The sequence below is a fragment of the Hyla sarda genome, chromosome 2 (genome assembly GCF_029499605.1).
Source record: "Hyla sarda isolate aHylSar1 chromosome 2, aHylSar1.hap1, whole genome shotgun sequence".
NCBI classification, from domain to species: domain Eukaryota; kingdom Metazoa; phylum Chordata; class Amphibia; order Anura; family Hylidae; genus Hyla; species Hyla sarda.
In genome coordinates, this window is record NC_079190.1 from 340,116,281 (window position 1) to 340,132,541 (window position 16,261).

The window sequence follows — 16,261 nt, forward strand, 5'->3', positions numbered from 1 at the left end:
TTTACAATCTCCAACCTTCGGTTAAAAGGGGTACTCCACTGGAAAAAAAAATTTTTTAATCAACTGGTGCCAGAAAGTTAAACAGATTTGTAAATTATTTCTATTTAAACATCTTAATTCTTCCAGGACTTATCAGCTGCTGTATTCTCCACAGAAAGTTCTTTTCTTTTGGAATTTCCTTTCTGTCTGACCACAGCGCTCTCTGCTGACACCTCTGTCCATTTTAGGAACTGTCTAGAGCAGCATAGGTTTGCTATGGGTATTTGCAGAGAGCACTGTGGTCAGACAGAAAGGAAATTCCTGTGGAGAATACAGCAGCTGATAAGTCCTGGAAGAATTAAGATGTTTAAATAGAAATAATTTACAAATCTTTTTAACTTTCTGGCACCAGTTGATTAAAAAAAAAAATAATAATAATTCCACCGGAGTACCCCTTTAAATTTGGCTATATTCTGTTATTAAATACATAAAGAAATAGACAAAAGCGTATATAGATCCGTACTGAAAAATAGCTAAATTTTATTGACAAATATAATCCAAATACATACATTTAAAATCAAGTAAAATACATATAGATTGCAGACACAGTTGCAGTCCGCAGCCACAAAGGCACAGAAATAAGGGGTGGTCGGGTGGGGACCCAAATTCTGTCATAAACGTAACTAAAGTAATATAAAGTGATACCTATAAAATTCCCAATAGAAATTAACACTCAGCATAATGGTAAAGGGAGACAGATAAATTAGAGTTCCCTCTGTGACAAGCTCCTGGCTCAAACATCAGGCACAGAGCCCCGCTTGTCCTGCCCTCACTTCCTGTATTTAGACTTCTCATAGAGACACACAGGCAGTAGCTGCAGGGACAGAATTTTTCACCCAAAAATATACAAATATTTTAATCAATGTATATTACAAATAAACATATAATAGTAATATCTACATTATTTCCAAAGTTTTTGTTAACGACAGGTACACTTTAAATTCAGAGGCTACAGTGTGTGGCAGTATTATATTATGAGGGTACAATGTCTGAATGAGTTATATTCAGAGGGCACAGTGTGTGGAAGTATTATATTCAGATGGTATATTGGTTGGCAGGTTTACATTAATTATTGTCCTAAACATAGAAGCGTGTCAGTAGATAAGAACCATTTGGCCCATATAGTCTGCGCAATATTCTGACTAGTATCTTTTATAGACCCTGGCCCTATATTATATGAAGAATATCCTTATACCTATCACATGCATGCTTAAAGGGGTATTCTGCTCTAAAGGTCTTATCCCCTATCCAAAGGATAGGGGATAAGATGTTAGATTGCGGGGGTCCCGCCGTTGGGGACCCCCGCAAACTCCTGCTCGGCAGCAGCGGCGTCTGGAACACGGAAGCTTGCATCTTCCGCATTTGTGACATCACGCCACGCACCCTCCATTCATGTCTATGGGAGGGGGCGTAACGGCTAGTAGATAGCCGTCACACCTCCTCCCATAGATGTGAATTTGCCAGACGTGGCGGCTGGCATCACCAGTCATCAAGCACGGAGCAGAGTTTTCTCTGTGCACAGAATGACAGGGGTGCCGCAGTGGAGATCGCGGGAGTCCCCAGCGGCGGGACCTCCACAATCTAACATCTTATCCCTATCCTTGGCATGATCCCCTCCTGTCGGAGATTGGGCCACAGGGCAGTATTCTAACATGATAACGACCCCAAACACACCTCCAAGACAACCACTGCCTTGCTAAAGAAGCTGAGGGTAAAGGAAATGTGCTGGCTAAGCATGTCTCCAGACCTAAACCCAATTGAGTCACCCTCAAAGGAAAGATGTCAGAGCACAATGTCTCAGACATCAATCACCTCTGTGTTGTCATCATGGAGAAGTGGAACAGGACTCCAGTGGCAACCTGTGAAGCTCTACTGAACTTCATGCCCAAGAGACTAAAGACAATGCTGGAAAATAATGGCGGCCACACAAATATTGACACTTTGGGCACAATTTGGACATTTCCACTTAGGGGTGTACTCACTTTTGATGCAAGTAATAGACATCAATGGCTGTGTTTTGAGTTATTTTAAGAGGACAACGTTAAACACTGTTATACAGGCTCACTACTTTACATTGTAGCAGAGTGTCATTTCTTCAGTGTTGTCATATAAAAAGCAATAATAACATTTTGGCAAAAAATTTGAGGGGTGTACTTACTTATGTGAGATACTGTAAATTTACAGAAATAATATTTGCTTCTATGTAATATACTAGGATATATTCATATCTGATATTATCTATTATAGAAAACAATTAAAACCAAACTGCCCCCATCTGATTTCCTGCATATGCCATTTTATAACAAAAACATTAGACAAAAATATGTAACCACTTGCAGAATGGCAGGGATAGCTAAATGACTAAATACAGATGTATCTCAGGTGTTACAAATATTTCTGGGCTCTTACCAAGTAAACGTTCAGCTTCGTGCACCACATGCTTAGCAAAAGTCATATTGTCCATACTTCCAGGGATATAATAGGCAGAAGCTGCACCAAGTTTTGTACACTTTTCTATCACCTAAAGAAAGAATTGAAACATGTTACACAAAACCTCATCACTGTTGTGTGTCAGTATTTATTGTATTGTTTTAATAGTAATGCCCTTATCAAAATTTCACTGTGACATAGTCTAATAACTAGTAGACCTCACAGGATGTGATGCGAGGAGGTTGAGAGGCTCCCCCCCCCACACTTCCTGCCCCCTCCATGGACCAAACACATGCTGCTGGTCCGGGACACTGCTCAGCTGCGCTGAAAGCTGGGATGTGAGTGTGCTGGATGGCGGTGGGGCAGCAGTGGGACCTGACCTGACACAGCAGTAGCGAGCGGGGAGCAGTGGACTGTGAGCGTAGTGGCCCCCACACGAACAACAGCACACACAGGTGCCCACAACGCTGTGATCTGGAGTGGAGGCTCAGAAGAGGCAGTGAGTGGGAGGAACCCGAATCTGTGTTATGCTGAGAATGCAGGCAGAGTGAGAGTGGGACCCTGGAGCTACTGGAGGAAGACACACTGAGGAGGCTGATCCATGGCTGCTCCAGGGACCCAGCTGAGATTCGGGGGAGATCCTCTCATATCTCTATTGTTATAAGGATGAAACTGCTTCCACAGTGCACAAACTGTACTAAAAGAATAGGTGTGGGGGTAAGTTTTGCTTGCTTAATAATAAATCCCCCTCGTGGCGATTATAGCTGTGGAGGTGAACGCTGCCACATTCACCTTGTATGTTTAAAGCCGATAAAGAAGGCCCTTCTGCATAAGAAATAAGAATTTATCTATAAGAACTGGATTTGGGTGGAAAACCCTAATTGGGACAGTGTATTTTTTCTTCTCCTGAGTATAAACGACACCTGGTGAAACACCTGTAGCACTGCAGCAGCAGGTCTATAGTCTGCAGATAATTGAGCTTCTCCTGTGATACAACAAGCTGAAAGTGTCCGTTGGAAATATTTAGTTGGTAATCTTTTCTGAATCTCCCGACGCAGCATATGAAATACACGTGACTGTTTTGGGTGGGACAATATATTGACAACTGGAGGATAAGATGGCACCCAAGCTGAATAAAACACATAGCCCAACAAAGGACGCTAAAGCAGCTGGAAAAGTGGATAAATATTTTGTCTCGCCGGGGGCAGTGTCTAGAAATCGTGGACAAAATAAAACCAATGCAGGAGATCTGGGATTAGATGGCTCTATAATGGAGAAGGAAGGGGATGTTCCCCAACCTGCCCTAGATAAAATATTAGCGGCAGTTGCAAAATGTAATACTTCCATAGATGTTCTGTCCAATCAAGTGGGGGTTATCGGTGTGGAAATCAATTTGATCAGGGAAGATCTAAAGAAAGTTAGGGAGAGGTGTACAGAGGCGGAGACGAGAGTGTCGAGTGTGGAAGAGGAGGTCCATAAGTTAAAATCTGAAGTACAGAGGATGTCAGGGGAGAACAAGTTATTAAATCAAAAAGTAACAGAAATCGAAGACCGCTCCAGACAGGGGAACCTTAGAATCTTGGGTTTCCCAGAGGGAGCGGAAAGTAAAGATGTGATAGAATTCCGTTCCAACCCCCGCCAGTAGGGGACAGACCACGTACCATAATACTTAAACTCCTGAATGATAATGACCGTGACAACATCTTGAGAATAATGAGGAAAAAAAAGGAGATAGAATACAATGGAAATAGAATTATGCTTTTCCCAGATTATGCAATTGAAACACAGAAGAAGAGATATACTTTCAGGGAAGTTAAAAGAGACTTGCACATAATGGAATAAAATTAGCTTTAATGTTCCCAGCCAGGCTGAAGGTTTTTTACAACAATGAGACGTTCTTTTTCTCTAGCACAGTAGAAGCGATGGACTGGATGGACACACGTTGATTGAAAAATAGTGGTTAAGGTCCAGGACAATCACATAAGGCTAGAGATTTGCCCGAGATGGCAGGTCACCGGGTGGGGGGGTTGGGGAGGGGGGGGGGGGTAAGGGGAACCCTGGGGAATAATTTTTTTTTTCACCTTTTTTTTCTCAAAGAAAAAAAAAAGGGATTTTTTTCTTTCTCAAAATTTATTTTTTTTTCTCTTCCTTCTCACTACGGTGTTTATTGTGCTCAACTGGAGTGTAAGAGAATGACCGCGGATGACTGTTAAGGCTATGGTATGTGTAAAACAAAAGAACAGGCGCTACCTTGTGGAGAATCAACGGGATCACAGGTGTGGGAGAAGGGAGGGTAAAAATGAAGGCTCACCCTGCCAGGTTGTGCAAATTCCCACACAACAAGGATCTGCGTTTGTAGTATAGGGAACTGGGTCTGCAGCCTTCCTGGAATCGACAGAAATGCAGAGGTGAAAGCTTCAGGGGTGCAGGAATACAGGTGCTGACCAAGAAGGGGACCAGGGAAGCCAGGTAGATATCAAACAGCTTTAATCCAGTTCGACGCGTTTCACCGCGCTTGCGCGGTTTCATCAGGCTGTGGTATGGAATGTACGATCAGCGGTAATGGGAGTTATTATGAAGCACGCACCAGGTATAGTCGGGTAAGTTGAGACACATTTAACGAGAGAAACCGTAATGATTTTGAATCGTAATGTTTGGGGACATTATTACCATTCTCTTCATACAGCATATTCACGGGGGGTTTCGGTGTTAATCTGTAGAAACTTAAATTGGGAATTAATTAGAAAAAGGGTAGATGATGAGGGGAGGTTTGTTTTTTTTATATGGGAGACTAGAAAATTTAAGATGTGTATTAGCATTTGTATATATACCCCCGCCTTTCTCATCCGCGGTCCTTCTTAAATTATTTGATTTTTGTGTGAGTTGCGGATAATGCCCTGTGTTTGCCATGGGGGATATGAACTGCGTCCTAGATGAGAGGTTAGATAGATGGAGGGCAAGCGGGAGTAAAGGAGAGGTGGGTTGCACCCCCCTGGCGAAAGTATGTAATGGGGGTCAGGACGAAGGATATCGCCGAAACGTACGTTGGGGTGGCTTCACTCCTGCAGCACTAAGCCACTTTTACTTTTCTATTGAGGTTGGTATTGAACTTTATTTACATTTGCACATGTTGAGCTTGCATCCTGCCATGTGTGCTGAGACACTTCATCTATATTATGTATGTGCATCCTCTTTGTAAATTGTTAAGATTACAATTGTGGCAGCAGTGACGCCCTTTTTGTCCTTGTTCCCCTGCTGTGTATGTTCCCCCCCCCCCCCCCCCCCTCCACCACCACCACCATTTTTTATCTTCATCCAATAAAATTTTATTTTTATCATTCTTGAAAAATGACTCCAGTGTTTTCTTAGTGTAATTTATCATATTTGCAAGTATTTAAGGTCAGTGAAAAATGAAAACAACTGTTTAGCATTTTTTATTTATTGTGGATTTCATCATCGTGCGTAAAGCATATAAAAGCTGAAAGCATACCTAAAGATAGGGACATAATTGTGAACATTCACACAACATGAATATGTGTGTCACATTTCATGCTTACATAGCATAATAGTAATTTAGGCCTCTCTCACATTTGTGTTGTATTTATATAACATTTCTTTTGGTAGCCTCTGCTAATAATTTTGCAAAAATCTAGAACAAAACAATGCAGCATGCTGTGCTATTTTTTCCCCCCCCAGTAAAATACCCACTAAACCCCAAGGGACAACACGAAAGTCAGTGGGGTATATTGGGCGCCATTGGTGTCTGGCATGCAGCCATGTTTTTTGTTCCACTTCTATAAGAATTGAAAAACAACCCTGATGTGAACCTAGAGCTAGCTAGAACTAAAACTATTTCTGCCTAGATGATGTGATAAACTACCAAAACATGTATACTTATATATTCCCAGTATCATAGCAGAGATAATACACCCTTTTCCAAATTATTATGCACATTCTATTTGAATGTCACAAATAGATGTCATAAATATTTTGTTTTTCAGTTTAACTCATGAATGGCATTGTGTCTCAGGGCTCTTTTGATCACTGAAAACAATCTTGGACACCTCTGATTAGAGATGAGCGAACTTTCGAAAAAATGTGTTTCGATCTGAATTTATTCACGGTGAGTCTGTATTAAAAACGGCTATTTCTGGCCTACAGAGAGGCTCAATAGGGGTGTAGGACACTTTGCTGTGTTCTAACATGCATATGGAGTGTGCTGGGGTAGTGAAATAGTACTGTTATTCAGAATGACATGAAGATTACTGCCATGGCTTTTAGAATTCCTGGAGGTGGTATCAGTATGAGGAGACCATATAGTGGCTGAATGACACAGCGTGGAGGTGTTGACAGCATGGGAAGACCATATAATGGCTGAATGACACAGCTTGGATGAGGCTGAAGCATGAGGAGATCATATAGGGGCTGAATGACACAGCGTGGAGGTGTTGGCAGCATGAGGAGACCATATAGTGGCTGAATAGCACAGCCAGGAGTTGGCAGCAGCATGAGTAGTCACTAGGCCTTCAAATTCCCTAAGATTATAAGATGAAATCTAAACTGAAGATTTTTAGTAGCTAGTGCTAACATAAAATATTTATTCCCAGACCCAGGCCCAGCCGCATCAGGAAACCATATATTGGCTGAATGACACAGCCTGGAGTTGGCTGAAGCATGAGGAGACACTAGGCCTTCACAATCCCTAAGATTAAAAGATGAATTCTGAAATTTAAACCTAAAATTTTGGGTAGCTAATAACAATTTTTATTCCCAGACCCAGGTCCAGCAGCATCAGTAAACCATATATTGCCTGAATGACACAGCCTGGAGTTTGCTGAAGCATGAGATGACCCCAGGGCTTCACAATCCCTAAGGAAAAAAAGACGAAGTTTGAAATGTAAACGGAAGATTTTGGGTATCTAGTGCTTCCATAACAAAATTTTTATTCCCAGACCCAGCAGCATCAGTAAACAATATATTGCCTGAATGACACAGCCTGGAGTTGGCTGAAGCATGAGGAGACCATATAGTGTCTGAATGGCACAGCCTGGAGTTGGCAGCAGCATGAGTAGACACTAGGCCTTCACAATCCCTAAGATTCTAAAATTTAAACCGAAGATTTTGGGTAGCTAGTGCTACCATAACAACATTTTTACTCCCAGACCCAGGCCCAACAGCATCAGTAAACCATATATTGCCTGAATGACACAGCCTGGAGTTGGCAAAAGTATGAGGAGACCATTGAAATATAAGAATTTTAAATAGAAATTTAAGATTCTGAAATTTAAATTAAGAAATAGAAATTTAACTCCCAAGTTTTGGTGTTCCAGGCCCCGGCGTGTGGGTACAAAGGACCAAACTTAACAAGGAGTCACATGTCACATGGCAGCACAATGACAGAGCCTGGAGCTGGCATCAGTAGGAGGAGACCATATAGTGGCTGAATGGCACAGCCTGGAGTTGGCGGCAGATGAGGAGACAATAAGGCCTCACAATCTCTGAGAATAAAAGATTAATTTTGAAATTTCCATTGAAGATGTATGGTACCTAGTGCTACTGTAAACATATATAGGTAATGTCCTAGGCCAAGATTGAAAGATCAATGTTGAAATCTCTATTGGAGAGGCATGTTACCTCGTGCTATCATCAAAGAAGTTAAGGCCAGAGCCCAGCAGCATCACTAAGCACAGTAGTTCCTGAAACACACAGTCTGGAGCAGGCATCAGCATGAGTTTACAAGAGGGCTTCACAACCCCTAACATTAAAATGTTAATGTTGAAATCTGTATAGAAGATGTACAGGGTGGTCCATTTATATGGATACACCTTAATAAAATGGGAATGGTTGATGATATTAACTTTATTAACTTCCAGTTTGTGGCGCATTAGTATATGTGAGGGGGAAAACTTTTCAAGATGGATGGAAACCATGGCGGCCATTTTGAAGTCTGCCATTTTGAATCCAACTTTTGTTTTTTTCAATAGGAAGAGGGTCATGTGACATCCATCTTATTGGGAATTTCACAAGAAAAACAATGATGTGCTTGGTTTTAACGTATCTTTATTCTTTCATGAGTTATTTACAAGTTTCTGACCACTTATAAAATATGTTCAATGTGCTGCCCATTGTGTTGGATTGTCAATGCAACCCTCTTCTCCCGCTCTTCATACACTGATAGCAACACCGCAGGAGAAATGCTAGCACAGGCTTCCAGTATCTGTAGTTTCAGGTGCTGCACATCTCGTATCTTCACAGCATAGACAATTGCCTTCAGATGACCTCAAAGATAAAAAAGTCTAAGGGGGTCAGATCGGGAGACCTTGGGGGTCATTCAACTGGCCCATGACGACCAATCCACTTTCCACGAAACTGTTCATCTAGGAATGCTCGGACCTGACACCCATAATGTGGTGGTGCACCATCTTGCTGGAAAAACTCAGGAAACGTGCCAGCTTCAGTGCATAAAGAGGGAAACACATCATCATGTAGCAAATTCGCATATCCAGTGGCCTTGAGGTTTCCATTGATGAAGCATGGCCCCACTATCTTTGTACCCCATATACCACACCATACCATCAATTTTTGTGTTCCAACAGTCTTGGAGGGCTCTATCCAATGTGGATTAGTGTCAGACCAATAGCGGTGGTTTTGTTTGTTAACTTCACCATTCACATAAAAGTTTGCCTCATCACTGAACAAAATCTTCTGCGTAAACTGCATCTCAAACTACGGATACTGGAAGCCTTTGCTAGCATTTCTCCTGCGGTTTTGCTATCAGTGTGTGAACAGTGGGAGAAGAAGGTTGCATTGACAATCCAACACAATGGGCAGCACATTGAACATATTTTATAAGTGGTCAGAAACTTGTAAATAACTCATGAAAGAATAAAGCTATGTTAAAACCAAGCACATCATTGTTTTTCTTGTGAAATTCCCAATAAGTTTGATGTGTCAAATGACCCTCTTCCTATTGAAAAAAACAAAGTTGGATTCAAAATGGCCGACTTCAAAATGGCCGCCATGGTCACCACCCATCTTGGAAAGTTTCCCCAATCACATATACTAATGTGCCACAAACAGAAAGTTAATATCACCAACCATTCCCATTTTATTAAGGTGTATCCATATAAATGGCCCACCCTGGATATTAGCTAGTGCTAATATCAAAAAATGTTAGGCACAGGCCCAGCAGCATCACTAAACCATATAGTTGCTGAAACACACAGCCTGGATCAGGCAGCAGCAGAAGTACACAAGAGGGCTTAATAACCCCTAACATTAAAATGTGAATATTGAAACCTGTATAGAAGATGTATGTTAGCTAGTGCTAACATCAACAAATTTTAGGCACAGGCCCAGCAGCATCAGTAAGCCAAGTAGTTCCTGAAACACACAGACTGGATCAGGCAGCAGGATGCGTACATAAGATGGCTTCACAACCCCTAACATTAAAAGATCAATGTTGAAATCTCTATTGAGCATGTATGTTTGCTAGTGCTACCATAAAAAAAATGTAGTTAATATCCAAGACAGTCCCAGCAGCATCAGAAAACAATATATTGGCTGAATAATACAGCCTGGAGGTGGGGAAAGCATAAGGAGCCCATTTAGTGTCCGAATGGTACAGCCTGGAGGTGGCCGAAGCATGAGGACACCATATAGTGGCTGAATTGCACAGTCTGGAGTTGGCAGAAGCTTAAGGAGACAAAATAGTTGCTGAATGAAACAGCCTAGAGGTGGCAGCAGCAGCATCAGGAGTCCTGAAAGTGACCCGGTGAGATAGTGGTGCGGTGGGTGGCAATACCAGTACCCAGTAATGAAGGTGGCCGGAATGTTTGTAACTGGGGAGCAGTGCCTTAAATCTGTTTGGCACTATCCATATTTGTGAAGTGTTGGTGTAGCACCATGGTCAATCTACTCTGATGCATCTGGCATTGGTGGGTGGAAATCCTGGCTGATCCATGCCCGATTTATCTTCACAAAGGTTAGTCTCTCCACATTTTTCGTGGACAGACGAGTTCTCCTTGGGGTGAATATGGTCCCCGCCGCACTAAACGTCCGCTCTGATGGCACACTACTGGCCAGGCAGGACAGCTTTTCCAGGCAAACTGCTAGTTGCAGCCATAAATCAAGTTTGGCTGACCAGAAGTCCAGCGGATCTCCAAGGTTTGTTGGCATGGCCATGTCAAGGTATGCCACCACCTGCTGGTTCAGGTCCTGCTCCATGTCTACCTGCTGCTGATGAGTTGCTTCATCAGCGACTGTAGACTCAGGCTGCTGCTGATGTAGCTGGTACTGCTCCTGCCACCCACCCCTCCCCAGCAGCCATGGCAGTGGAAGGTGAGTGCAGAATCCCCCCCCCCCCCCCCCTCGAGTAAGACCTGCGAGTGGATGGACGATGGCACCGATAGGCATCGTCCAACTGACTATGTAGGATCTCTATGTAGGATCCCTCTGACCTGTAGGTCAGTTTGTCCTCCCTCTCAGTGGGTGTAAAAAAGGCCCCCATTTTGTGCCGGTAGCGAGGGTCCAATAAGGTGGAGAGCCAGAAGTCATCCCGCTGCCGAATGTTGACAATTCGGCGGTCATTATGCAAGCAACTGAGCATGCATCGTGCCATTTGTGCAAGTGACTCGGAGGGACTCCCTGCCTCCATCTCCACTGCATACTGCCACGGTGTGTCTGGGTCCTCTGCCTCGCCTTCCCCATAACCATCTAGCTCCTCTGGTTGATCATGCTCCTCCTCTCCTGTCAGATGACAACAAACACCGCCCATCTCATGAAACCTAAACTGTGCTCCACTGTGCCCCTCATCCTCCTCCTCCAGTTCAGCCCCCACGGGGCTCATGTGGCCATGAGATTTAGGCGCAACGTCTCCATTGCCCTGACCAGCCATAGTTTCCAACACTTGTTGTAGGAAATTAAGCAGTGGAATGGCGTAGTTCATCCCGTAATCCTGGCGACTTACATATAATGTGGCTTCCTCAAAGGGCCTGAGAAAACGGCAGGTGTCACGTATGAGCTGCCACTGGTTCACATTGAAGTGACACAGGAGAGTACCCCTATCCGCTTAGATCATCAAGAAATCAGTGATGGCTTTTCTCTGTACAGTCGGTCCAACATATGGAGAGTGGAATTCCAACGTGTGGCAACGTCACAAATCAGATTATTTTGAGGGATACCATTCTGACGTGGCAGCTGAAGGAGGGTGTGCTTTGCGGTGTACGAGTGGCTGAGGTGCATGCAAAGTTTCCTTCCCATTGTTAGGATGTCTTACAAATGGGAGGGGGGGGGGGGAACACTTCAGGAACTGCTTGACAACCAGATTTAACACGTGTGCCATGCAGGGCCCATGCCTCACCCTTCCTTGTTGCAGCACGGCCAAGATGTTCTTTACGTTGTTGGTCACCATGGTTCCCATTTCCAGTTTTCGTGGAGTAAGCCATGCTCTGATTTCTTTAGGAATGACTTAGCAGTTCCTCCCCTGTGTGACTCTCTTCGCCAAGGCAAACCATGTGAAGAACAGCGTGACACCACCATGCCCTGCACACACGGTATGCTGAAGAGCCACTGAGACTTGTCCGAGCAGTGGAGGCTGAGGACATGGTGGAGGATGAGGAGGCGGAGTCGCACACTGTCACAGGACCAACGGGCTGACAGCATGGAGGAGGAAGCGGCGTGACCTGTCCAAGTTTGGGTCGTGGCTGTGCAGGGACCACATTCACCCAGCTCCAGACGTTGGCGCTGCCATGCACTTTGGTACACACCGACAGGCTCAAGGACTGGCCCACCTTCTCTTGCACAAAATTGTGCAGGGCTGGTACTGCCTTCTTCGCAAAGAAATGGCAATTTGGCACTCTCCACCTCGGCTCGGCACAAGCCATCAGTTCTCTGAAAGGTGCAGAGTCCACCACTTGAAAAGGGAGGGACTGAAGCCAGCAACTTAGACAGGAGCACATTCAGCTTCTGCACCGTTGGATGAGTGAGCACATACTGTTTCGTGGACATTGCTTTGTGGATGGATTGTTGGCGGAATGGCTGATTAAAAGTGGGAGAAGCAGAAGCATCTGTAGCAACAGAAGGAGTGTATGACACATAGCTCCCTTCGGCTGAGGTGGTGGAGCCTTGGCTGGCTGAAAGAGGGAGCGGCCTGCCACTGGGTGATGCAGCAGGCTGGACCATTACATCGGAGCCACGGTTCTCCCAGGCCGCTTTATGGTGGTGAAGCATATGTTGACGCAGGGCCATGGTGTCAACATTGGGACCCTAGCCACGCTTCACCTTCTGCCGACATATCTTGCATGTGGCTATGTGAACCTCCTCCGGATGCTTTATGAAAAACCGCCACACCGCCAAGTAGCTGATTTTCCCACAAACAGTCCGCACTAATTTACTGCTACTGCCGTCGTCTCCACGAACCCCTGTTCCACTACCTCCCGGGAAGGTAGGCTGCCGCGAAGCAGGGCGTCTCCCACAGGCACGTTTGGCTCCTGAATTTCCACTTCTGCCACCAAGCTGACTGCCAACCATGCTACCGCCTTGCTAGCTCAGCTGCTGCCTCACGGGCAACCTGCAACTCTTCTCCTGATGAAAATGAAACCCCTTCTGCACCCGGCTCCCAACTGCGATCAGCTTCATCATCATCCTCATCATCATCATCAACAAGTGTCTGCATGTCACTGATGTCCTCCTCAGGTTCCTCAACAGTGTCTGCTTCAGGACCCTGAATCCTTGCAACACTGCCTCCCACGTCACTCTCCTCATCACTACTTGCCCGCCTAGCAGAGGAAGCGGCGGATGCCTCCTCCACGTCTTGGCTGGGCAGTAGCTGCTGACTGTCCTCTATTAGATTGTCCTCGGTGAATAGTGGAGCTGAACCCACAACATAAGATACTTCTGTAGGAGAGGGAACAACATAGGACAGAGGCAATGGGAGAACAGGGACTGCTCCCGGGCCATGCCAACTTAGGGTTGTGTCTGAGGAACCCACTGACTGTTGACTGGGGGTGTCAGATGTCACTTGGGATGATGTGGATGACCGTGTTAACCAATCGACGGCAGACGAGTTGCTGGTCGAGACACGACCGCTAGCTGATAACGGGAGCTCAGGCCTCTTGCTGCGACTCCTGCTGCCACTCGCCCCTAGTCTGCTGTGACCTCTGCCTGAGGGATTTAGGCCTCTGCCACTCCTCTGTGCACGTCCTGGCACTTCTCTGCCTGACATACTTAGTGCGTATATGAGGGGAGTACAATACGCTTCACTATGCTTAAAACAATATTTGTCTAGAACAGCAGCATGTGTGCACTTTTGGCTGTCCTTTCACATTATCTAGGCCCTTGACAGATTAACAGGAACAAAATAGTACACTACTTAGATGTAGGTATGTGGTATGCACTGATGAGGGCAGAAAAATGCTCTACAGTACACTTAAAAAGTATCTGAGTACAACACCAGCCGGTGATTACTTTTGGCTGTCCTTTCACAGTACGTAGGCCCTTGACCCTTGACAGATTAACAAGTACAAAATAGTACACTACTTAGATGTACGTATGTAGTATGCACTGATGAGGGCAGAAAAATGCGCAACAGCACCCTTAAAAATATATATATTTTTGTAAAACATCATCAGTACACAACAGTGCTGCAACCAAAAAAGGCTGTGTACTAAACACAAAATTGCACTCTGTCACAGACTATTAGAAATGGACTGCTGGTTATTATACCATCTACAGACTAGTATAACCAGTAGATGATTTTTTTGTGGACACAGAATTGCCCTGAAGAATTATTCCAGCCTCCTCTGCAAAGGTTTACGAAGTTGATGCAGCTTGTTGAAGTGTATGAGGAAACACATAGCTATGTGCCCCTTTCTGTAATACTATGCCGAAGAAAGTGACTGCGAGGTTAATGTGTGCAGCTGCAGTAAAAATTATTTTTAGTGAAAAAAAACAATGCTCTCTGTCCACGAGAACGCTGATGTGACTAGGAGGATGTTAAACACTGCTGGAATGCCCTTTTCTCTGCTGTAACACACACACAGGGTGTCCGTCCTATCTCTCTGCAGTGTAATGGATGAAGTGGCTGGCCGCAATATGGCTGCCGATTATATAGGGCTGTGACATGACAGGGGTGACTGGCTGCTGATAGGCTGAATCCTGCATGTGATTCAGGGCCATACTGCCTACTTCCCTTTCCGCCTTGCCTTCCCAGCATCCCTTGCCCCATGTACTGACATGTGTATCCGCCATTGTAGATGCCCTGGAGCCTGGAACACTGTAAAATAGTGTTTAATGAAGCGATAAGTGCGATAGAATCGCGGCGATATTCGCATTTGTTGCTAATTGAATAATTCCAGAAATTCGTAACAAATTCGGCTTCATCAGCTTCGATTCGCTTATCTCTACCTGTGATCATTAGATTGCCAGGTGAGCCCAATTTAAGGAAAAACCACTAAAGGTGGGTGTTGCACATTATTAAGCAGAGCACCATTTTCAAACAATATGGGGAAGAAAAAGGATCTTTTTGCTGCCAAAAAGAGTGAAATAGTTTAATGCCTTAGACGAGGTATGAAAACATTAGATATTTCACGAAAATGTAAGCGTGATCATTGCACTATTAAAAGATTTGTGGCTGATTCAGAGCACAGACAGGTTTGTGCAGATAAAGGCACATTGAGGAAGATTTCTGCCATTACATAGCAACAAACAGATATTTGAAGCTGTTGGTGCCTCTGGTGTCCCACGGACATCAAGGTGTAGAGTCCTCAGAGTCACTGATGAGTGCTGTGCTACCCATAGATGCAAGACTTGTGAAGCTGCTATCAAATAAAGGGTCATATGTTAAAATGTAACGTGACCTCTTCAAATGTTAAAATGTTGTTAAAAGTTTGATTGAAATAGCTTTTGATTTCAGTAAATATGTTGCAACACAACAAATGACAATTTTCAGTTCTTTAGAACCTATAAACTGTTTGAAACTTAGTAATAATAAGTAATATTTGGAACAGTGCATTGTAATTTTTTTTATGTTTAAAAAATACTGTTATCATTAGGAGGTTTGTTCAATAGAATTTGAATTGTACTCTTAATAGTTGATAACATAAATATAATACATTTGTAAATGAGAAAAATATAATTTGCATAATAATTTTGAAAAGAGGGTGTATAGTAGCCCCCTACCACTTCTGGCCGATGCTCATATAATGCTCAACAGTATTTATGGTGCCCTCACAGTGCAATAATCACTTAACAATTATGCCTTTACTGGTTACTATACTCTCATGGTCCTTCTGCACATGCTGCCACTAATAAATATGTCCCCAGCTATTACAATACCCACAGTGCTTCACGAAGTGCTTCACCACCAGTCACTTAAATACATAATTCCATGACACCTCTGTAAGTGCTGTTTACCCTTACTAGGTTGACTGAAACTAATGTAAAGAACAAAGAGCATAATGGCGTTACCTTCTTGAGTTTCTCTTCAGTACGGGCTGTTATCACTACATGTGATCCCATTTTTGCCAAGTGATATGCCATCTGTTCACCAATACCAGAACTTGCACCAGTAACAATCACTCTTTTGCCTTTAAGCATTTCTAAAGAAACAAAATCAGCATTAGGTGATTAAAGTGAAACTTCAAGTTGCAATAAAAATTTTTTCCAGGGCATATTGTAACTCTATGGAAAACTATTAGTTTTGAAATTAACAGAAAAATGAGAAGAAAAAAAAAATGATAACATACATATAGGGCAAAAAAAAACTGTAAATCACTTTCTATGTTGAAAACAG

General features: G+C 43.8%; 1 protein-coding gene across 1 annotated transcript in view; it reads right to left on the reverse strand.

The window, feature by feature from the left end:
* The window catches only part of HSD11B1 (hydroxysteroid 11-beta dehydrogenase 1), a 65,410-nt gene that overhangs the window by 32,559 nt on the left and 16,590 nt on the right, over positions 1-16,261 (reverse strand). The window contains exons 2-3 of the mRNA XM_056558144.1: positions 15,937-16,067; positions 2,449-2,560 (exon numbers count right to left, since the gene is read on the reverse strand). Of these exons, the coding sequence (XP_056414119.1) occupies positions 2,449-2,560; positions 15,937-16,067 (243 nt within the window). The remainder of the gene's footprint in view (positions 1-2,448; positions 2,561-15,936; positions 16,068-16,261) is intronic.